Source organism: Vicia villosa, linkage group LG2, assembly GCF_029867415.1.
Source record: "Vicia villosa cultivar HV-30 ecotype Madison, WI linkage group LG2, Vvil1.0, whole genome shotgun sequence".
NCBI lineage: Eukaryota > Viridiplantae > Streptophyta > Magnoliopsida > Fabales > Fabaceae > Vicia > Vicia villosa.
In genome coordinates, this window is record NC_081181.1 from 223,865,748 (window position 1) to 223,888,888 (window position 23,141).

General features: G+C 32.8%; 2 protein-coding genes across 2 annotated transcripts; both read left to right on the top strand.

Moving 5' to 3' along the window:
- Positions 1–649: 649 nt before the first annotated feature.
- LOC131648333 (peroxidase 3-like) lies at positions 650–2,472 on the top strand. Its single transcript, XM_058918094.1, has 4 exons — positions 650–1,065; positions 1,147–1,335; positions 1,521–1,683; positions 1,837–2,472. The coding sequence occupies exons 1-4, from the start codon at positions 853–855 to the stop codon at positions 2,250–2,252; spliced, it is 981 nt and encodes a 326-aa protein (XP_058774077.1). The 5' UTR covers positions 650–852; the 3' UTR covers positions 2,253–2,472.
- A 16,976-nt stretch (positions 2,473–19,448) lies between these two features.
- Positions 19,449–21,975, top strand: LOC131651456 (peroxidase 3-like). Its single transcript, XM_058921118.1, has 5 exons — positions 19,449–19,469; positions 20,117–20,184; positions 20,305–20,398; positions 21,054–21,216; positions 21,369–21,975. The coding sequence occupies exons 1-5, from the start codon at positions 19,449–19,451 to the stop codon at positions 21,788–21,790; spliced, it is 768 nt and encodes a 255-aa protein (XP_058777101.1). The 3' UTR covers positions 21,791–21,975.
- Positions 21,976–23,141: the final 1,166 nt, after the last annotated feature.

The following is a 23,141-nucleotide window of genomic DNA, read 5'->3' on the forward strand; positions in this document are numbered from 1 at the left end:
TATTTAGACTTGCCTTAAAGAATACACCTGGTCCAAGCAAAAGTGAAATTGAAGAATGTTGAACAACATAACAATATCTCTTCATCTGACAATATGAACGGTCCAATTGAAAATTACGACATGGAGGTTAGTAAAATCCTAATAAAAAACTTATAAAAGAAAACACAAACATCAAACCAGATACATAAACATTTTTTAAAATCTATATTTCTAGCTCTTATCTTTGACAATTACTAATTTGAGCATTAGAGTGCGCAAATACTCTCTTTTTTATAAAGCGAACAAGGTGCTAAAAGGAGAACGATCTTCATAATAACGGAACCTACAATTTCGAAAAGTATCTTCCTTGTTGGAAGTAACAATGTGGTTGTTATATGAAATATATTACAAGAATTATATAGATAGTACAACTAACGAATTAACAAACTAGTTAATTACTTAAAGTTAATAACAACTCACTAATATTATATTTTAATAAACTATTTTAATTAGATGCACCTAAAAAGAATCCAACACTTTGAAAAAAGCAAATATACTCATTATGTCATAAACTTTACTAAATAAATCAAGTGACATTATAGAAGCAGTCAGAAACCCAATAATATGGCAGTCACCATATCTGTCTTATAAGGACATTCTCAACTAACCAATTTTAAACTTCAAATGGATAACAAAGTAGCATGTGTTTTGTCACCTTATCTCACATGTTAGCTAGCTGCATGGACCATCTCTATTATTTTCTTTTTTTCTTCTGCCTCAAGTTCTCAACATAACAACTATATATAAATCACTAATCACTGTTATGAATTCAACACCAAAAGAAACACAAGTTTTTCATTAGTATTTACATCTATGAAAATGGAAAATCTTAGTAAGTACTTCAAGGTTTTGATTATCTGTCTTTTGGCCGCATCGACTCATGCACAATTGGAGCTAGGGTTTTATGCTAAGAGCTGTCCAAAAGCTGAACAAATCATTCAGAAATTTGTTCATGAACATATCCGCAATGCTCCGTCGCTTGCGGCCGCGTTAATAAGAATGCATTTTCATGATTGTTTTGTTAGGGTATGTATGAAGTTCAACCTTATTTTTTTCTTACGAATTTCGAAGTTGACGAGCTAACATTATGTATGCATTTTGATTCAGGGATGTGATGGATCAGTTCTTCTGAACTCAACAACCAACCAAGCTGAAAAGAATGCTCCTCCAAATCTTACAGTTAGAGGATTTGATTTCATTGACAGAATCAAGAGCCTTGTTGAAGCTGAATGTCCTGGTGTTGTTTCTTGTGCTGATATCATAGCCTTATCTGCTAGAGACTCTATTGTTGTCACAGTAAGTACTAATTCCATCTTCAATATAATAATAAGTCCCGTTTGAATTGACTTATTTAAACTTATCTACTAACATCACTACGCGTGAGACTGTTTGGAAAGAGCTTATAGAAACGACTTATTATATGTTCTTAAGATGTTTTCAGCTTACGAAAATAATGATTTTTTTTTTTTTTTTGATTTCAGGGTGGTCCCTATTGGAAAGTTCCAACAGGTAGAAGAGATGGAGTCATATCAAACTTATTGGAATCCAGTCAAAACATTCCTGCTCCATTTAACAACTTCACCACCCTCCAAACTCTCTTTGCCAATCAAGGACTTAATTTAAAAGACTTAGTCCTCCTCTCAGGTAATATTATCACATTCAACAATTTCCTTAAAATTGCGCATTTTAAGTCACTACTAGAAAATATTAGCGACATATTTTTTTTGTCGCTTATTCAACATTTTCTAGTAGTGTATATGGTTTTAAATTTAATGAGCATAATTTTAATTTTTTTAGGTGCTCACACAATTGGAATCTCTCTTTGCACTTCATTTTCGAACCGTTTGTACAATTTTACTGGAAAGGGTGATGAAGATCCATCACTTGACAGTGAATATGCAACAAATCTGAAGACATTCAAATGCAAGAACATCAATGACAATACTACAATAGTCGAAATGGACCCCGGAAGTCGAAACACTTTTGATCTTAGTTATTATAGTCAAGTTGTCAAGAGAAGAGGTTTGTTTGAATCTGATTCTGCATTATTGACAAATCCAGTTACAAAGTCTTTGGTGACTCAATTTCTTCAAGGGACACTTGAAAATTTCTATGCTGAATTTGCTAAATCAATTGAGAAAATGGGTCAAATTAAAGTTAAGACAGGGTCACAGGGTGAGATCAGGAAACATTGTGCACTTGTAAATAGCTAAGAATAAGAATCTTGTCTTGTTGATTTATGTTTTTGGGTGTCATGTTTTGTCTCAATAAGTCAGACCCTTATGGTATGGGGTGTTTTATGTGTGTTGTAATAATTTTAATAATAAATTGCTTTAATCAATTGTAATTTATATTTTCTGGTATGGTGGTACATTATGTTCTTGTTGTAATAAAAGTAGAATTGAGAGAGAGTTTCTAGTGTCAATAATATATTTGCAGAAGTTTCGCGGACCACATCACCTCATGCGGCCGCAATATTGCGGTTGCGGTAGTGTCCGCATCCGCATCTGGCCGTAATTACGGTGTGATTGCAAATCACAATAAAAATCGCATTATAACACTGCAACGGCCGCATCATAACACCGCATCGGCTGCATTAAGCCGCATCGGCCGCATTAAGCCACATCAAATTATGCAATGCTCGCAAAAATTAAAACCGCATCTTATATTGAAGATTTAAGATATATTTTAAAAGGATTAGTGATATTTAAAACGATGACGAATTGTTAATGAGACATATATGAAAATTTAGAGAAGAAATAGAAGAAATGTGAATTCGAAAATAAATAATAAAATATAATATTTTATGTATATATTTTATGTTCATAAGTATGAATTCACGCCGCAACAACCGCATTCCGCATCGCAACAACCGGAATAGCCGCAACCACAACGACCGCAACCGCAGCCGCAATTTAAAACCATGGCATGGTTACTTCATATTGTAATAGATTTCTTCTTAATTCAATACAACTTTTTATGAAAACATCTAATTCAATGTCAAACTCTAATCATATAAAAACACATTTAATTTTGAAGATGAAATATATTTAACCTCGACTAAAAAAGCGGGATAACAAAGAGTGTCTTTAAAAACTATCACTTTACATCCTCGGTTAATAAAAAATCGAGGGGTTAAGTTATCTGCATATGAGTTTGAAACTCAACATTTGTATTTTTATTATTTTCAAATCTAGTGCATCATACCTCTCAGTTTATCAATAAAATTGAGGGGTAAGATAAATTTTTTTTAAAACTCATGACGTTGTTTACACAGAATATTTAAAAATTAATTTGTTTATAAATTATATTGTTTACTTAGAATATTACATTATTTACATAGAAAATTAAAGTAAAAATTAATTTTCCTAAAGATCTATACTTCATCCTTCAAATGAACAAGGCTTTATAATAGCCTTAAGGTAAGTTCGTCAATATTAATGATCTTCAACCTCAATAAATATAGGTTGGTATGAAATGTAGAAGATACAAAAAGTTCATTTAATTAGTTTCAGACTTAAGAAATAATTAGTTTTGGATCAGTTTTTTATGTTTTTCGGGTCAGATGCTTTTAGGGCCCGATTTTCCTTTTGATATTTTAACCAAAAGTGTAGCTTATGTGATCATTATGAATTTTTATGAAAAATAGGAAGCTTTGTACGATTTACATAGATAACTAATCACCAAGGATCGATCTACTGTTCATGTTTCCGCCAAAACTTTGAGGTTTTATAATTTCAATCCAATTTTTTCCCTTTCAACATTCTTCTGCATGTCTTGTATGCTTAATTCAAGTTATATAGAATGTTCTGGTTTATGTTTCCTTGATCTGTTTTGCGTTTTAGCGTTGCTTTACCGTTAAATTGCGTATGTCGAATCACGTTTGCTTAATTCGAGTGTTGAATCTGTTTTCTTAATTTGGTTAAAATGTCACCATGTCATAATCCTTCCAAGTTCAAATTGTAATATCAAAATATCAAAATATCAAAAATATATATATATAAAAAATCACACTACTAAGTTTATCGAACGCCCTTGTTCCTCCTCTATCGTCGGCACTGCAATGCATGTCATGCCTTTACTAAGATGGCGTGTATGGTGGCCATCTGATAGGTTCCCTCAATAAACTTGCCCTTAATTAAGTCATCTCTCCCAATATCCATAATGCCGTGACATGCATGTAACACATCAACGGTATGGTTTGGTCTTGCCCACTTCTTCTCTAAGATCTACTGATGACTGGCCTCGAGGGATCTCCCTATACATTTGGTCTCATGAAAGGGTGTGAAACTCTATATTAGATGTAACCGTATACTCTACTCCATGGACGAAGAGCGGGAGCACACCATACATTCTCTAGAACTAGATGACCAAAGTTCGATGCAAATATCTCATTAGCATCTTTGTGGAAGACAGGGGTAGGAGCAGCAACAGTGGGGTCTTTGAGTATACCCTAGATATATTCGAACCGACACAAGACTCGCCCATGTAGATGGGGGTACATAAGTCGAGATCCAAAAACCATCCATCAAGAGTACAATGCAATCACCTTCAAGGCTCATGTCTCACGGTGATCGTCGTACGACATCTCATTAATATCATCCTCCACGATGCGGTCAATAGCATCTCAAAAAAGATCAATCACCTGGATATCTCTAAGAGGGATGATCGAGAACGCACGTGGCAAGGCCTCAGAGAAGCCATGCTCAATCGGCAAAACATTGAAAACACTGGTGAATTCATGCTTGAAAATGGCCCAAATGAAATATTAGTAACAAAATAGTGTAGTATAGATATTATGACGTTAATATCTATAAGGGTGCAACAAAATTACCATAAATAGAAAGTTATTTCCAGTCAATTATCGATACTTTCATATACTACCCTTAACGTAGAGGTACCCCAAACAAGAAATCCTTTAGTTATACTCGTGGATCCTCTTCAAGTCAATAAAATATCTCATGTAGATAACGCTGACAATGTAGCACTTTTGTCCACAAAAATGGATGTGTCGACCAAAAAAAGAGGTATGATATCAATGCACACGCTCGGTGGTATGCAACTCGTAATCATCACTATCAGCATCTAGAGTTGCAACTAGGTGGTGCTCATACAGATCAATCAAGAATAACAACATAACATCACATCCTCTAGTGTCATCTAAATCCTGTTGATTTTTTCCCAAGCTAACTCCCAAATATGTGATCATCATGTTCAATGCCTTAGGTCTGGTGGTCATATAGTAGTTTAATAACTTTCCCTATATGGGAAGATGAATGCGGCATGAGATATCATCAAGTGTGATAGACATCTCACTTATCAAAAGATGAAATGACAACCTCTCTGCATGTCATCTCTCCGTAAAGTAAACAATAAGTCATGGTTAATATAACCATAGTCAGTCCTACATAAATCCTTAAACCCTGATAGCTGCATGACATCCTAGAATCACTGCTCATCTGATTGCATTAGCTTTGCAATCTTCCTACTGTGACTGATACACTTTAACGTATCACGGTATTACAAATAATAAATGCATCGTTAGACAATTAAAATACTATAACACAAATATTTAAAATAGTAATTAAAATATTTATACTACCTCTATATTCCATATGTGCCTAGCCACATGATTTGGATATAGAGAAAGCAATGAAAGGTCTAATAGCTTTAATGTTTTTTATGACTAATTAAAAAACTTTAAAATTTTTAAGTTTTAAAAAAATCGATTAATATATTATAATTATTTTTTATGGACATAAAAGAAGAAATTATTGTGTAACTAATCGATTATTTTGAGAGTGTGATATAGTTATTCCCACTTTCAACATTGGATGCGTTAGCTTTGTGGTAAATTTTAGTCTTATAATCTATTGATTTAAATTTTGGATCCTATTGGATAGAGTTGTAAAATGATCATGACTGTAACTGTAACACCCAGGTGCCACTATCGACTAATTAATACTTTGATGGATTATCAGTGTGATTAGTTAAGAGGTTAGTAGTGCAAGATTCTATCAATTTGGAATTTCCCTTAGGAATTGACCAATTATTTGAAAGGGGAATTATGGTCATTTCACTCTTTTAAAGAGGACTTAAGGGCTTGTTTGGGCTTCATATTTCATTCATTCCTTTTCAAAATAGAATTTGGAGCGAAGGAGAGGGTGGAACACGTGAAAAAGGAAAGGAAAAGCTAGGATTCACTTCAAGCTTCAGCTACTTCCATTCTTGCATGCAAGCAACCCAAGACTTATTCTTTGGATTCACCTCCTTGCAGCTTTAATCCTCTCTTATCAGGTGAATTTCATTAGTTAGGAACTTGAGAATTAGGGATTGCATGATTTTGGGAAGGGCTGTGACAAAATCCACGAAATGCGCAAATTTGGTATGATCATATGTCCTTACTATGTTATAACCTATTTCTATATGTTGAAATGCGTCTATAACTATTGATTGATGAATGCATGTAAGAAGGAATGGTGATTTTCGTGTGGGTTTCGTTTCTATTGCTTCTAGTTTTTCCGCATTCTGCAACTTTTGCTTAACGGAGGTCTGTCTCGCCTAGTGAGACCTCAATTTTATAGCTTTACGGGTTGTAGGACATTTCGCTTAACAAAATATATTTCTCTTAGAGAAAATCCCGTTTCCAGAACTGGGTTACTTTTATCAGAGCTCGTTAGCCCTCGCCTAGTGAAATTGGTTTCGCTACCAGTTCACTTAGAGAAGAGGTTTGTACTAAAGGAAATTTCTTTTAGGCTAGGCTTTCTTGGGACTTCGCCGCGTCTCGCCTAGCGAACCTTACTGGGGAATTTTTTTATCTTGTTTCCCCTGAGTGCAGTTTGCTCCGAGTGTGACGCCACTTCTTGCGTGTGACCAACATGAAATACTAAAGGTTGGCGTTTGATATGACGTGATCATTATTTATGTCCTCTTATGCATGTGTGGTTAATTTAATATGTGCCATGGTTAATAAATGATATGATCACTTGTTTGACTTATTACCCCCTTCATTCCCGTTCTTTCCAATTAAAAGTTCAGAAATGACTATGAGGTATGCTTCAATCGAAGCAGGCCTAAGCCGCTAGGTGTTAATTCACTTGGAGTTACCGAGCTATCGATATGGTGGGAAGTGGGGCCTGACAAAGCAGATTACTCACTTGGATACTCAGCTAGATTGTCAGTATGGTGGGGTTGTGATACTATGTAGGCAATATCACTTTGTTACTAACCTCTAGCGGGGTTGTATGACCAAGTAGGCATCAATCACTTCGTTCTAGATTGAGTTCTGATGAACCCGCTAGCGCTTTCGCCCGATGGGCGCATGTAGTCATGTAGGCATTTTTTCACTTGCGATAATCATCTGGGTATGGATGATTGACGGGGTTGTGACGCCATTTAGGAAATGTCGCTTCATTCCGGATTAAGTTCTGATGAACTTGTCACATATGGAGTTGTGTAGCCAAGTAGGCATAAACCATTACGTTCCAGATTAAGTTATGATGAACTCATCTGACTCATCATGCGATGATCTTGTGCGAGTATCTTGACGCCATGCACTTGGTTACTCATCAAAGGTATGCTTGTGTGGCCTAGGTAGGCAGGCATATACTACTTCTAGATATCTTGGCCTAGGTATCTTGACGCTATGCACTTGGTTACTCATCAAAGGTATCTTGACGTTATAGTTTTTGTGTGATATGATAATCTTGTTGGTTTGTAAAGGGACTCCTAATTGGGATGCTATGTGGTATTATGGTTGATTCCAAACTTGACAGTGAGGAAGATCCAAATCAATGCTGGATCGTATCTAATGCATGTACCATGTAGGACCAAAAGGACCCATAAGATAGGGGAACTTATTGAGATTTAGTAATCTCACCTCATTTCAATTATCATTTTTCAGGTTGTTCGAGGCAGGACAAAGGCAATGGTAAGATGACCTAGATGACCTAGCGGGTTCTGATGAACCCGCTAGCGCTTTCGCCCGATGGGCGCATGCAGTCATGTAGGCATTTTTTCACTTGCGATAATCATGTGGGTATGGATGATTGACGGGGTTGTGACGCCATTTAGGAAATGTCGCTTCATTCCGGATTAAGTTCTGATGAACTTGTCACATATGGAGTTGTGTAGCCAAGTAGGCATAAACCATTACGTTCCAGATTAAGTTATGATGAACTCATCTGACTCATCATGCGATGATCTTGTGCGAGTATCTTGACGCTATGCACTTGGTTACTCATCAAAGGTATGCTTGTGTGGCCTAGGTAGGCAGACATATACTACTTATAGATATCTTGGCCTAGGTATCTTGACGCTATGCACTTGGTTACTCATCAAAGGTATCTTGACGTTATAGTTTTTGTGTGATATGATAATCTTGTTGGTTTGTAAAGGGACTCCTAATTGGGATGCTATGTGGTATTATGGTTGATTCCAAACTTGACAGTGAGGAAGATCCAAATCAATGCTGGATCGTATCTAATGCATGTACCATGTAGGACCAAAAGGACCCATAAGATAAGGGAACTTATTGAGATTTAGTAATCTCACCTCATTTCAATTATCATTTTTCAGGTTGTTCGAGGCAGGACAAAGGCAATGGTAAGATGACCTAGATTGCCTGGAGATGTTTGTTTGGCATATATTTTTATCATGTTTTTAGCTTTTAAGCGAATGTACCTTGGATAATGTAGTGGTACCTTGACCTTGCACCATTTTGACCATGATGTATTCGGTTTTTGTACTCTGTACTAATACTATTTTTTGTTCCATTGCTTATGCTTATGTATGACATTTATGTACCACATTATAATATCATATGCATGTTAGTCTAGACGTAGATGTATGAGGTATTACAAAAACTTTATTTAATGAAAAAAAATGTATGTTCGTTTTTTAAAAGTAGTTCTAACTTGCAAATATTAAAAAGCACTTATATGTTTAAGTTTTTTTTTTTTTTACAAATATATATTTCCATGTAAGATTTTTATAATAAACTTACATAAACACATTATAATTATTTTGATTTTTTTACTATGTAAAATATATTAAAAAAATAAAATTTAACTAATTGATTGATAACCAATATTTATCTCATGTAGAGATTGTACGTTCTAGCTACTTTAGTTATTTATTTTTCAAAAAAATCACATAAAAATTAAAGTGTGAAAAATATTAATATATTATAATTATTGTTATGCTGAAGTCAATAATATTTGAAAATATTAATTAATTAGTAATTAATATTTGTCTCCTTAAATGTATCCTAATGTCCTTACTATATTATAACCTATTTTTTATGTTGAAATGCGTCTATAACTCTTTATCAATGATGCATGTAAGAAGGAATGGTGATTTTCGTTGGTTTCGTTTCTAGTGCTTATGGTTTTTTTGCACTATGCAACTTTCGCTTAACGAAGGTGTGTCTCGCCTAGTGAGACCTCAATTTTTTGGTTTTATGGGTTGCAGCTAGGGGTGGCAAACGGGCATGCCCGCCCCGCTCAGGCGCGCCCCGCAAAAGCCCGCGAAAAAACGAGGCAGGGTGGTGCGGGCTTTTTTAAGAGTGCGGGTCTAAAACCTTGCCCCGCCCCACAAAAAAGTGAGGGTGGGGCGGGGAAAGCCCGCGGCCATACGACTTTTTAAGCCTAAAAATAGTAAATTTCTATGAAAAAACAAATGCCCGCAAAAGCCCATAAAAAAACGGGGGGGGGGGGGCACATTAAAGAGAGCGGGCCTAAAACCTTGCACCGCCCCGCGAAAAAGTGCGGGTAAAACGGGCTTTCCCCGCGGGCCGGGACCGTTTTGCCACCCCTAGTTGCAGCACATTTTGCTTACCAAAATATATTTCTCTTAGAGAAATTCCCATTTCCAGAATTGGGTATCTTCTGTTAGAGCTCACTAGCCCTCGCCTAGGGAAATTGGTTTTGCTACCAGTTCGCTTAGTGAATAGGCCTCTACTGAAGGTAATCTCTTTTCTACCATGCTTCATTGGGACCTCGCCATGTCTCTCCTAGCAAACCTTATTGGGAAAATTTTTGTATCTGATTTCCCATGAGTTTAGTTCCGCCCCGAGTGTGACGCCTCTTCTTGCGTGTGACCAACATGATATACTATTGATTGGCGTTTGATATGACGTGATCAATATTTATGCCCTCTTGTGCATGTGTGCTTAATGTAATATATACCATGGTTAATAAATGATATGATATAATCATTTGTTTGGCTTGTTACCCGTTCGTTCTATTTAAACATTTGAAGGTGTTTTGTTTGATCGTGGCGTGATTTGTATGTGACGTGATCACTTGTTTCCCGTTCATTCTCGTTGAAAGTTCATATGTGACTATGAGATATGCTTGAATCGAAGTAGGCCTAAGCTACTAGGTGGTAAATCACTTGGAGTTATCGTACCGGGTTCGGACGAACGCACCTGAGCTATAGATATGGTGGGAAATGGTGCATGACGAGGTGGTTTACTCACTATACAGTTCACCTGGATTATCAGTATGGTGAGGTCGTGATGCCATGTAGGTAATGTCACTTTGTTACTCACCTATAGCGGGCTTGTGTTGTAACACCCCATTTCTACCCGACAAATATATATAAATCAGAGTTTTCAAAATTTCTCAATAAACAAATGAGGTGTCACATAATAAAACAAAACAAATCAACTCGTCGCATAAAGCGGATACATAGCACATTTGAAACAGAATAACTTATTTTATTAAAACACAGCGGAATCACTTAAAACAAGTATTCAATAAAATATCTTTAGTTAACTTATCATTTTGTTCAACAAAGGTAACAAAATTAAACAACAACATCATGAATGACATAAATCGTTCCCCCCAGAGTGCTACGTATCAGAGCGACAACCGACTCGAGTAATGGCAACTAAATCTTCATACTTGAATACCTGCACATTGCCAATATAAAGGCAACGGCGAAATAAGAGAAAAGGGTGAGATATCAAATCATATAAGTGGGCGCATGATAAATTATATATTAGGATTCAGGCATATAAAATCATTACATCGCAAGTATCAACAGTTACCATACACATCATGCTTCCACATTTCATTAATCTCTCATACTTTTCATCGCACAACAAGTCATAATTATGTAAATAGTATCATCTAATAAATTTCACATATTCAAGTAAGCACAAAATTCAATAGTATAATACTCAAAAGATTCAATACTATTATCCCAAATATATACACAATCCATCATTATCACATATTCACACGTTTAACCAATTATATATCAAAACATCACCAATTTCAATTATCACATCTCATGTACACATGACAATCACATAAATGCATATATTCAAACATCACTTAACCTCAATGTGACTCAATGCAAGACATGTGACTCTATGCATGTGGTACCCAATATGGACCCAAAGTTCCACCGCTTCCGATTCATATAGAATCTAGCCACGCTTCAGATCCGGACAAGATCAAAGCCACCAAATGTAAACATATAGTTTACCGCTTTCCGATTCACTCTAGAATCCAAGCCTCGCTTATGTTTCAAAGCAAACCACCTTTGTTTCAAGGCATCCATGATATGAATGTATGTACAATGTTAATCAAACATATGCAATTAAGATCATCTCTACCATCTTAATATTTAGCATATCACAATAATTCAACTCGATGAATTATCCACCAATTGTACACAACACATACATATCATTCACATATAAAAGGTCAATTAATCAATTACGATTCACAAAATCCAATTAACACTAGTAACCATACTATCTCATGTTAATTCTCATTTTGCCAATTATATATGAACATACACATTTAAAATCAAGCAATTAATCATTAAAATTAATGCTATCCAACTACCCACAGAGAATCAATATCAAAACAACATCATTGACATAATAATATATATTTCTCAACATACATATTCAATCAAAACACAATTACGGATAAATTCTCAAAATATCGTAATTTATCGACAAACCGAATAATTGATCCAACCTCAAGTATATTCCAATCAATTAAACTCATTGCAATTAATTTAACTATTAATTTAACCAGTTAATATCAAACTATATTAATTTAATTCACTTCAATTTCTACTCCATTTCCAATTTCTAGCATCTATTGCTCAAAACCATTTTTATTGAAAAGAATATCACGCTAGCTTTCTAACGCCTCGAACGGAGACTCAAACGGAGTTACGGTTCAAAAGATATGAATTGTTAAAGTTCCAATAAAAAAACAAACACCGACGTTATACACTGACAACTCTAAACATGTCAGAATTACTCAAAACAAATAAAAATATGACTCTTAATAATTCAAAACAACTCTGACAACTTATTGTCGACTCTAACAACTCTATTGACAACTCTAACAACTCTATTGACAATTCTATTAAATTATTATAATTTATTTATAAAGAATATTTAAATCAAACACAATTTCAGTAGATTCGTAAAATATCACAATTTCAACAAAATAACACCACCATGTTAATCTACTAATTAAACTTAGCTACCACGTCAATTTTCATCAAATTCCGGAGAACTAAATACACCACTTAATTCGGCTATTTCGATCAAACAAGACTGTTTATTTGTTCTATAATCACTACTATTTTGCTTACTACTACCAAAATTATCTTTACTGATATCTCTTGCTAAATATATATATAAATATATATGTATATCAACTTAGCTAAATGGATATATGCTACCTATTATTTATTCCAGTCATAAATATGCTACTGTTTTTATTAAATTACTACTATGTATTATAAATACTAAAAATGATATAATCATATTTAAAATCATTAACCATCATTCTTGAAGACAGTAGGTGTTAGAGTCCACCATGAAGGTTCTCGTCTCAAACTATATTTGCCAGGAGGATTTATAAATCAACATAATAGAATCATTGTCATTAAAATAAATAAAAGAAACCGTGGATGAACATAGCCTGAGACGGCCACCCCCTTCAATCCATGGACAATTTAAAAATACATAAATCATTTCCAGACAGTACATTAAGAACACAACAGCTAGACTCAATAGATTTTATGGCAAAGTCTTTCAAACAATCAATTAACACAAGCAATTGCAACAACCTAAATCCCTAATTCCCCACATACAATTGTTCATGAGCCCCATTATAGGAAGAGAACCCCACCCTTACCTTATTCAATGGAAGCACTCAATGGGTCTCTAATTGCATCTTTAATTGACACCATGGATGAAAATCTTCAAGTCCCTTCTTCTTCTCCATAGTCTTGCCTCTTTCTCTTCAAATCTTGTTTTCTCCCAAAATGACAACACAACTCTTTCTCATCTCTAAAACCCTAATATAAAACCAATTGGGCTTAGTGTTTAAATCCTCTCTTTGTTTAATATTTCTTCAAAATCAATTTAGGCCCAATAAGAGATATAACTCAAATAATCAATTATATCACTTATAATAATAATTCCTTCAATATAATAATTCCGAATCATAAATAATATTATTCTTAATATTATTTTCCGACTATCCGACTTTAATTTAATAATTCCAAATATGCCCTTAAAATAATATCGGCCATCCAAATTCCACTAAATCCATATTTAAATCCTTCAATAATTTAATTAACCAATTTAATTAAATTTGGGGTGTTACATGTGTGACCAAGTAGGCGTCAATCACTTCGTTCCAGATTGAGTTCTGATGAACTCGCTAGCACTTTTTCCCGATGGAGTCGTGCAACCATATAGGCGTTTTCGCACTTACGATAATCATCTGTGTATGGATAATTAACGAGGTTGTGACACCACTTAGGAAATTTCACTTTGTTCCAAATTAAGTTTTGATGAACTCGTCACATATGGGGTTGTTTAGCCAAGTAGGCATAAACCACTTCATTCCAGATTAAGTTTTGATGAACTCGTCACAGATGGGGTTGTGTAGCCAAGTAGGCGTAAACCAATTCGTTCAAGAATAAGTTCTGATGAACTAATCTGACTCATCATGCGATGATCTTGTGTGAGTCTCTTGACGTTATGCACTTGGTTACTCGTCGAGGGTGTGGTTTTGTGGCCTAGGTAGGTAAGCATATACTACTTATAGATTCCTCGTACATGGGTACGGGTCTGCATACTTGATTATATTGTTATATTTTGTGTGTGATATGTTAATCATGTTGGTTGGTCAAGGGACTCCTAATTGGGATGCTATGTGGTGTTATGGTTGATTCCTAACTTGACAATAAGGAAACTCCGAATCAATTGTGGATCGTATCTTGTGCATGTACCCTATAGGATCGAGAGGACCCATAAGATAGGGGAACTCATTGAAATTTAGTAATCTCACCTCATTCCAATTATATTTTTTTAGGTTGTTCGAGGCATGACAAAGGCAATGGTAAGATGATCTAGCTTGCTTGGAGATGTTTCTTCGGCATTAATTTCTATCATGTTTTGAGATTTTAAGTCGATGTACCTTTGATTATGTAGTAGTACCTTGACCATGCACCATTTTAGCCATGATGTATTCGATTTTTGTACTCTTACTAATACTATTTCTTTTTCCACTACTTATGCTTATATATGACATTTATGTAAAACATTATAATATCATATGCATATTATTTTAGACGTATATGTATGGGGTATTACAAAAACTTTATTTAATAAAAAAAATTCTTGTTCGTTTTTTTTAAAGTAGTTCTCATTTGGAAGTATTAAAAAGCACTTATAAGTTTAAGTTTTTTTTATAAATATATGTTGCATGTAAGTTTTTTATAATAAACTCATATAAACACATTACAAGTCGTCTACCCGTGCGATGCACAAAAATATGTTATTGAATTAATATTAATGACAAAATTTTCATAAAATTCATTTAAGTTTTGTAGATAAATTTTATATAATACTGGGCACACTTTTGGTTGAAAAGTAAATGAATTAAAATAGAGGTGAATAACTATAAAAATTAGAATAAAACAAAGCGATACAACTTGAGATGTTAGAATTAAATAAATAATTGTAATATACAACTAATTTCTATTTTTAAATTTTGAAATATTTCTTTATAAATGACATGTTAAGTAGTGTTTGTATCTTGACATTTATTCGTAATTATCGATAATTTTAATTTATTTTTTATGTATTAAAATTATAATATATAATCGTTCATGTTAGAAAATAAATTGTGCAAGATAAGCTGCAACATAAAAACATATGATGAAAAAATTACAAAATAACAATACAATTAAGAATTTAAGAAATAAGAAAACAAATTTCTTTACCAAAAATACAATTTATGATAACTTAAAATTTGTACCTTAAAAAAAGCATGATAAGAAATTAACGAACAACAGTAAAATTAAGAATTTAGAAAAATGAAATCAAAAAGTAAAGACAAATCACGTTAATAATAAAAGAATAGAAATAATGGAGAATAAATTTGAACAATGAAAATCACATAAATATTATAAATAATACTAATAAAAATAGTACAAATTTATTAGTTGTGTTGAAAATACTAATTGGATAATCAAATAAAGGAAATATTGAAAAATAAATATAAAAAGAAAAGTGTGACAACTCTCATGGGAGGAAACAATGAAAATGAATTTGCACCAAAAAACTGTGTGGACCAAAGGTTTAAAACCTGAATTGCGCTCAAACTATTGGATCATTGAATTTTATCGGATCAATTACAACAAGAGTCCGAAGATTTTATCGAACCGCGCTATCCTCTGATTTACAGTCTAATCGATTCGACTGGTCAGAATGATCCAGATTTTAAAACTATGGTGTGTACAACTCCCATTGATATGAATTTATATGAAAATAAATTGATGGTTATTTTTTAGAAAACTGATAATTAGTGGTGAGTGACGTGGTTTAGTGAATTAATTTTTTAATTAAATATTAATGAATAAATGAGAGATTGGGATGAATATAGTAAAATTTATTATTAGTTTTAATTTACTAGTAGTTTATTATTATATTTTTAATTAATTATTTAATTATTATTAATGAATAATTGAACAAATAACTGTGTGGAAGTTACAAATCTTACTTGACAATAGGGGTGGGAATAGGCTAGGCTAGGCTTGGCTTTATAAGGCCTGGGCCTGGCCTACGATAAACTTACAAGGCCTGAGTCTGGCCTATGGCCTACTATAGGCTCACTTTTTCAGCCTGACCTAGCCTTTTTAAAAGCCTGGCCTGGCCTGAAAGCCTATTTAAAAGTCTCTTTCTTATTAACACTATATAAATTTCCGGGAACAATTATTTTCTTATTTTTTTATAAAATAATATTAAATTACTAAGTTTACTAAAAGTTATCAAAATTTAGTATGATATTTTAGGGAAGTTATAATAAACCTCACATTTATTAATTTAATAAATTAAATAAAAAATTGTGAAAGTAAAATTGATTAATAAATATAAATAAAATTTTACTATATTTAATTATTATTTACGAATAAATGAACAAATAATTGTGTAGAAGTTACAAATCTTATTTGAAAAATATATATATTTTTTTGGTTTATCAAAACCGGTCTAGTCTGGTTCGGGGGTCAGTTCTGGCATCAAGTGGTTTCAGCCCCCTCCCGATCGCAGTTGCGGGGGATCGAACCGTAGTTCTCCCTACCGAGTCCAGCGCCAATCACCACTGAACCAACTAACGATTGGTTATTTGAAAAATATTTTAGGGAAGTTATAATCAGCCTAATATAAATTTTAGGGAACAAAATTTTATTAATTTTTATTAAAATTTATCATAATTTAGTATGATATTTAGGGAAGTTATAATGAACCTATCACAAATTTATTAAATTTAATAAAATAAATAAAATATTGTGAAAGTAAAATTAATTTATCAATTTTAGTATTTTGCTAAATAAAATTAATTAGCTTAAAATAAAATAAAGGAACATTATCGCATATTATATTTCAATTTCAACAAATTTTTTGGGAAGTTGACAATTAACTTAAATTTAATAAAATAAACAAAAAATTTGTGGAAGTAAAATTAATTTATATATTTTAATAAAATTTTAGTATTTTTTAATAAAATTAAATAACTTAAAACAAAATAAAAGAACATTACGACATATAATATTACAAATTTCAACAAATTTTATGGGAAAGTGACAATTAATTTTATTAATTAATTGTGATAGTTGCAAACTTAATTGAAACATTACACGAGAAGAAATGGTAAGGAGAAGAAAAAATATCAGTCCTTGTCAATTTTAGTATAAATTTAATAAATAAATAAAAGTAAAGTTACAAAATTTTATAAAATCTCAGGTACAAATGGTACGTTCTAGCTATTTTTGTGGTAACTTATTTTTCAAAAAATAACATGAAAAGTAAAGTATGGTAAAAATATTAAATAATATATTATAATTGTTCTTATGCTTAACTCAATAATATTTTAAAATATTAATTAATTTATTAGTAATTAATATTAGGATATGATCAAATGACAAGGTATCAAAGTTTAGTTTGACACCAAATCTCAACCGTTAAAATAATTGATCAAACGGTTATACTAAATAGCCTATTTTTTAGGAGAAAAATATGCTATAAATAAATAGCATATTTTTCTCCTAAAAAATAGGCTATTTAGTATAACCGTTTGATTAATTATTTTAACGGTTGAGATTTGGTGTCAAACTAAACTTTGACACCTTGGTGTCATTTGATCCTATCCCATAATATTTATCTCCTAAAATTTATCCTAAAAGATAAAGCAAAGTAAGTATCCTAAAATATTGAAATTTGAATAAAACTATGGACTAACTAAAATAGATTTTTTACATATAATCCGTTATTGTTGTTGAGATATTTAAGGACAGATATAAAAAAATTATAACAAGTTATAAATTTTGAATGGAACCAATAGTATATATAAGAGGCTATAGTTAACTTTAACTTCAAAATTAGCAACCTCAACTCCAACCATGTTTAAGTGTTTTTTTAATGGGTGCAAATCCCGCAAAGCCACTGATATTTCTACTTCAACTCAATCTCAACCCCAACCCCGACCCCACAACCACCACAAATGGAAGCCACCACTCCCAACTATTATGGAGGAGTCTCTATACTTGCATGATCATGAGAATAAAAACAAAAACATCCATAAAAAATTACCTATAGCACACTCCTCTCATTTGTCGAGGTAATAAACTTCTATTTAAAATTATTAGATTGTTTTTCAAAGTTTGGTATCTTATATTATTTTTTAAAATATTTTTCAGTGGCAATAATAGGACGAAAAATCCTACGTTTATTATATCGTTTTCATCATTCGGTATATTTTGAGATTTCTTGATTATTTGTCATTCGCTATTTTTTGAGATTTGTCAACCCAATGATGAATTTATACCTATTGTGTTGGAATTATATTTAAGTCTTTAGTTAATTGAAATATCCACTTCTTTTGACACATGCCAATGCCTTATATTTTGTGAAGTAATATAGGTAATGTGAGAGGATTGAGACTTTTGATTTTTAACACCAAATTAATCTGAAATTTAGTATCAAAAGGGTGTAAAAGCAAAATTAAATATTAATAGCAGGGGAAAAAATAAAATAAAAATTCGGCTCAAAATTTTTTAGGAGTAACGCGAAATGCGTGATTGCTCCTTAATCTTTTTGCTAAGTAACCGGGTAATTTCATCACAAATGTTATTATTCGCGTCAAAAGGTGATTTGATTACTATAAACAATTCATTTGCTGAGTAACCGGGTAATTTCATCACAAATGTTATTATTCGCGTCAAAAGGTGATTTGATTACTATAAACAATCCATTTGCTGAGTAACCGGGTAATTTCATCACAAATGTTATTATTCGCGTCAAAAGGTGATTAGATTACTATGAACAATCCATTTACTAAGTAACCGGGTAATTTCATCACAAATGTTATTATTCGCGTCAAAAGGTAATTTGATTGCTATAAACAATGAGTCGTGCATACAATAATAAAATTTCCCCTTAATAAGTACCGATAGCTTTGCACTCTTGAGATAATAAAGGAAGGATTTGTAATAGAAATTTCAAAAAAAAGTTGAAACCTCTTACTTTGCTCTAGATTTCTAAGTAGAATATGGGGCATCACACACACACTATGAATTAGTGGATGGATCATTTTTTTAAAGATGAAAATATTATCCGACTATAGTATGTTCCTGAGGGTAAATTTTATATATAAATAGTCTTATGAGAAAATTATATTTGTTTGTGTTTTAGATTAAAAAAAATTGCATTAATATTTTTAGTTCGGAGATGTTACCACACTTAAAAACATAAGTTATTTAATGTTTTTAAACTTGAATGTTGTTAATCTAAATTTATAATAATTTTTTAATTTATGTTTTTTAATTTTATGAATTTCATGTTATTATTTGTGAAAATGTACTTTTTACCGTTAAAGGTAAAATATTTTTGTAAGTTAGTGCATCTATTTAGTGTTCATTACCATGGAATTGAAAATGTTGGACTAGATGCTTTAGAATGTTGTAGTATATATCTATTGAGCAAATGAAAGCCCAAACAAACCATGTTATTTTTAGTCTTTACTATGAGTTGGGAACGTGCTAATTAAATTCAAATGGTTTTTGTGAGGCATATTAATATAATTTTATATTATTTGGTTTTTTATTTGATATTTTTATTTTGTCAAGAAATATTTGATATTTTTATCTCTTACTTATTTTAATATTGTGATTTTTTTTCTAACTATCTATTTATAACATATTATTTTTATCGGTGAAATATTCTTATTTGGTACATAATATATAGTTAGATATTATTAAAATTATATTATCTATTTATTAGTTAGAGTTTTGTTTTGATGGGATGTTTTACTAAGGCTCTAAATTCAAATACCACAACTTCAGATATATAAGCTTAAATTACCATCGTTTAAGGTATGCATATTTTTAATTTTAAAAATCTCATTGTCAATACTAGTTTGAATGATGAAGTAGGTGTAGGTATTTTGGCCATCAAACTAAAAATTACGGTACATATTTTAAATTCTAATTGTCAATATTAATTTGAGCGTCGGAGTGTTTGCAGGTACTTTTGCGTAAGAGTGAATGTTTGCAGACACTTTGTAGGTCTTCTTCTAGATTAGAATACTCAAGGTACGCGCTCTCTAACTTTAAAAATCCCATGCCCTTATACTAATTTGAGCGTCGGAGTGTTTGCAATAACTTTAAAAATCCCATACTCTTATACTAATTTGAGCGTCGGAGTGTTTGCAGGAAATTTGCAGATAGTACTTTTGCAAGTCCTCAAAAATCAATTTCAATCAAATACCGCTATCGAGTTGTCATCCAACTATTCTCCGTCGACATTGTGAGCCTAAATTCTTGAACAAAACATTATTCTTATGAATTTTTTGACAATTTTATACTCACTATCGCAACTTCAAAAATATTTAAATTTAATGATATCAACGCTAAAAGTAATCTCTAATTTTAAAAATCTCATTCCCTATATTTATTTGAGCTCGGAGTGATTGCTACCACTTTGCAGGTCTTCTTCTAGAACTAATCTTCTCATAGAAATATACAAGCTTTGCAAAATTGATTTTGGTTCCATGCATAAAATTCATTGTTAAACCTTGCATTCAGCCTCTTTATACAATTGGACTATGTTGTGTATAAATGTTTGCATGGGGTTGTAGCACTATTTATGGCTCTTCTTCAATGCACTTTGGACATTTACATCTAAAACCGTAATCTGCAAGGGATGCTTGTCTCTCTTCAAATGAAAGGTCTTCATCAACATATGAAATGGTTATCTGAAAAGTCCTTCCAAATATTAATTACTTGAACATGGCATTTATGGAAAAATTAACATTTTATGGTATCTTAGATAGGGCTTCGATAAAAATGATTAGAGAATAAGAAACTGGCATGAACAAACCTCTTCTCCTTTACAGATGGACCTCAGTGCAATTATTGTTGCTTACGAAAACAATGACTTTTTTTTTTGTTTTTGATTTCAGGGTGGTCCCTATTGGAAAGTTCCAACAGGTAGAAGAGATGGAGTCATATCAAACTTAGTGGAATCCAGTCAAAACATTCCTGCTCCATTTAACAACTTCACCACCCTCCAAACTCTCTTTGCCAATCAAGGACTTAATTTAAAAGACTTAGTCCTCCTCTCAGGTAATATTATCACATTCAACAATTTCCTTAAAATTGCGCATTTTAAGTCACTACTAGAAAATGTTAGCGACGTATTTTTTTGTCGCTTATTCAACATTTTCTAGGAGTGTATATGGTTTTAATATTTATGACCATAATTTCAATTTTTTTAGGTGCTCACACAATTGGTATCTCTCTTTGTACATCATTTTTGAACCGTCTGTACAATTTTACTGGAAAGGGTGATGAAGATCCATCACTTGACAGTGAGTATGCAACAAATCTGAAGACATTTAAATGCAAGAACATCAATGACAATACTACAATAGTCGAAATGGACCCCGGAAGTCGAAACACTTTTGATCTTAGTTATTATAGTCAAGTTGTCAAGAGAAGAGGTTTGTTTGAATCTGATTCTGCATTGCTGACAAATTCAGTTACAAAGTCTTTGGTGACTCAATTTCTTCAAGGGTCACTTGAAAATTTCTATGCTGAATTTGCTAAATCAATTGAGAAAATGGGTCAAATTAAAGTTAAGACAGGGTCACAGGGTGAGATCAGGAAACATTGTGCACTAGTAAATAGCTTAGAATAAGAATCTTGTCTTGTTGATTTATGTTTTTGGGTGTCATGTTTTGTCTCAATAAGTCAGACCCTTATGGTATGGGGTGTTTTATGTGTGTTGTAATAATTTTAATAATAAATTGCTTCAATTAATTGTAATTTATATTTTCTGGTATGGTGGTACATTATGTTCTTGTTGTAATAAAAGTAGAATTGAGAGAGAATTTCTAGTGTCAATAATATATTTGCAGAAGCTTGGTTACTTCAGGTTGTGCTAGATTTCTTCTTAATTCAATGCACTTTTTATGAAAATATCTATTTCAATGTCAAACTCTAATCATATATCACTACTATAAAAAACATATTTAATCTCGGAGGCGAAATGCATTTTACTTCGGTTAAAGAAGCGAGATAACAAAGAGTGTCATGAAAAACTGTTACTTTACCCTCTCGGTTAATAAAAAATTGAGGAGTTAAGGTTATCTGCAGATGAATTCAAACTCCAACATGCATTTTAATTATTTTCAAATCTAGTGCATCATACCTCATGATTTATCAATAAAACCGAGGGGTAATATAATTTTTTTTGAAAAAACTCGTTACATTGTTTATGTTAGCGCAACAATCGGGAAAGGGTCGAGCGATGAGCATTTCTTAATTTTTGAGACATTCCGCTTGAGCAACACACCTTTGTGGGAGACACACCACTTCTCTACCTAAAACCTTAAGGTGATAGGTGAGTGGGTTCTCCCACTTTCCCATCGATGTGGGTTCTCCCACTTCCCCATCCATGTGGAAACTCCTCTTCCACATACACTTGTATCTTCCACATACACTTGTATCCGTTGACTCTCTTCAACTACAAGTAAGTCGGTCTCTTTCTCGAACCAAAGGCTCGTGATACAATTTGTTGGCGCAACAATCGGGGGAGGGACGAGCGAGGAGCATTTCTTAATTTCCGGGACATTCCGCTTGAGCAACATACCTTTGTGGGAGACACACCACTTCTCCACCTAAAACCTTAAGGTGATAGTGTCGCTACCGCGAAATTTAACAGAGTCGCCACTAACATATTTATCCTGAAAAGGAAGGGAATGCCAGCAAACCACAAAACAAAACAACGGTCTCACGACCAGAGAAAAAGGGTAAGGGAGTCGGTTACGCGAGGGGAAGGTATTAGCACCCCTCGCGCCCATCGTACTCGATGGTATCCACGCTCGTGTCTAAAACTATGGGTGTGTAACAAATCTACGCTAATCTGGACTAAAATGAATGCAGAATGTAGGGAAAATAAAGGATTATGCTCGCACGGGCCCTACCCCGCTGCCTACGTATCTGTTTTGCAGAATCAGAGCTACCGTAGCTCGGCTAACTAAGTTCTG

Bases quoted from the DNA above. Each gene is read 5' to 3' on its own strand.
- LOC131648333 (XM_058918094.1), top strand. From the start codon at position 853: ATGAAAATGGAAAATCTTAGTAAGTACTTCAAGGTTTTGATTATCTGT. The intron at 1,336-1,520 runs GTAAGTACTAAT...TTTTGATTTCAG, and splicing joins GAGACTCTATTGTTGTCACA to GGTGGTCCCTATTGGAAAGT. The intron at 1,684-1,836 runs GTAATATTATCA...TAATTTTTTTAG, and splicing joins AGACTTAGTCCTCCTCTCAG to GTGCTCACACAATTGGAATC.
- LOC131651456 (XM_058921118.1), top strand. From the start codon at position 19,449: ATGTACTTTTTACCGTTAAAG. The intron at 20,399-21,053 runs GTGAGCCTAAAT...TTTTGATTTCAG, and splicing joins AACTATTCTCCGTCGACATT to GGTGGTCCCTATTGGAAAGT. The intron at 21,217-21,368 runs GTAATATTATCA...CAATTTTTTTAG, and splicing joins AGACTTAGTCCTCCTCTCAG to GTGCTCACACAATTGGTATC.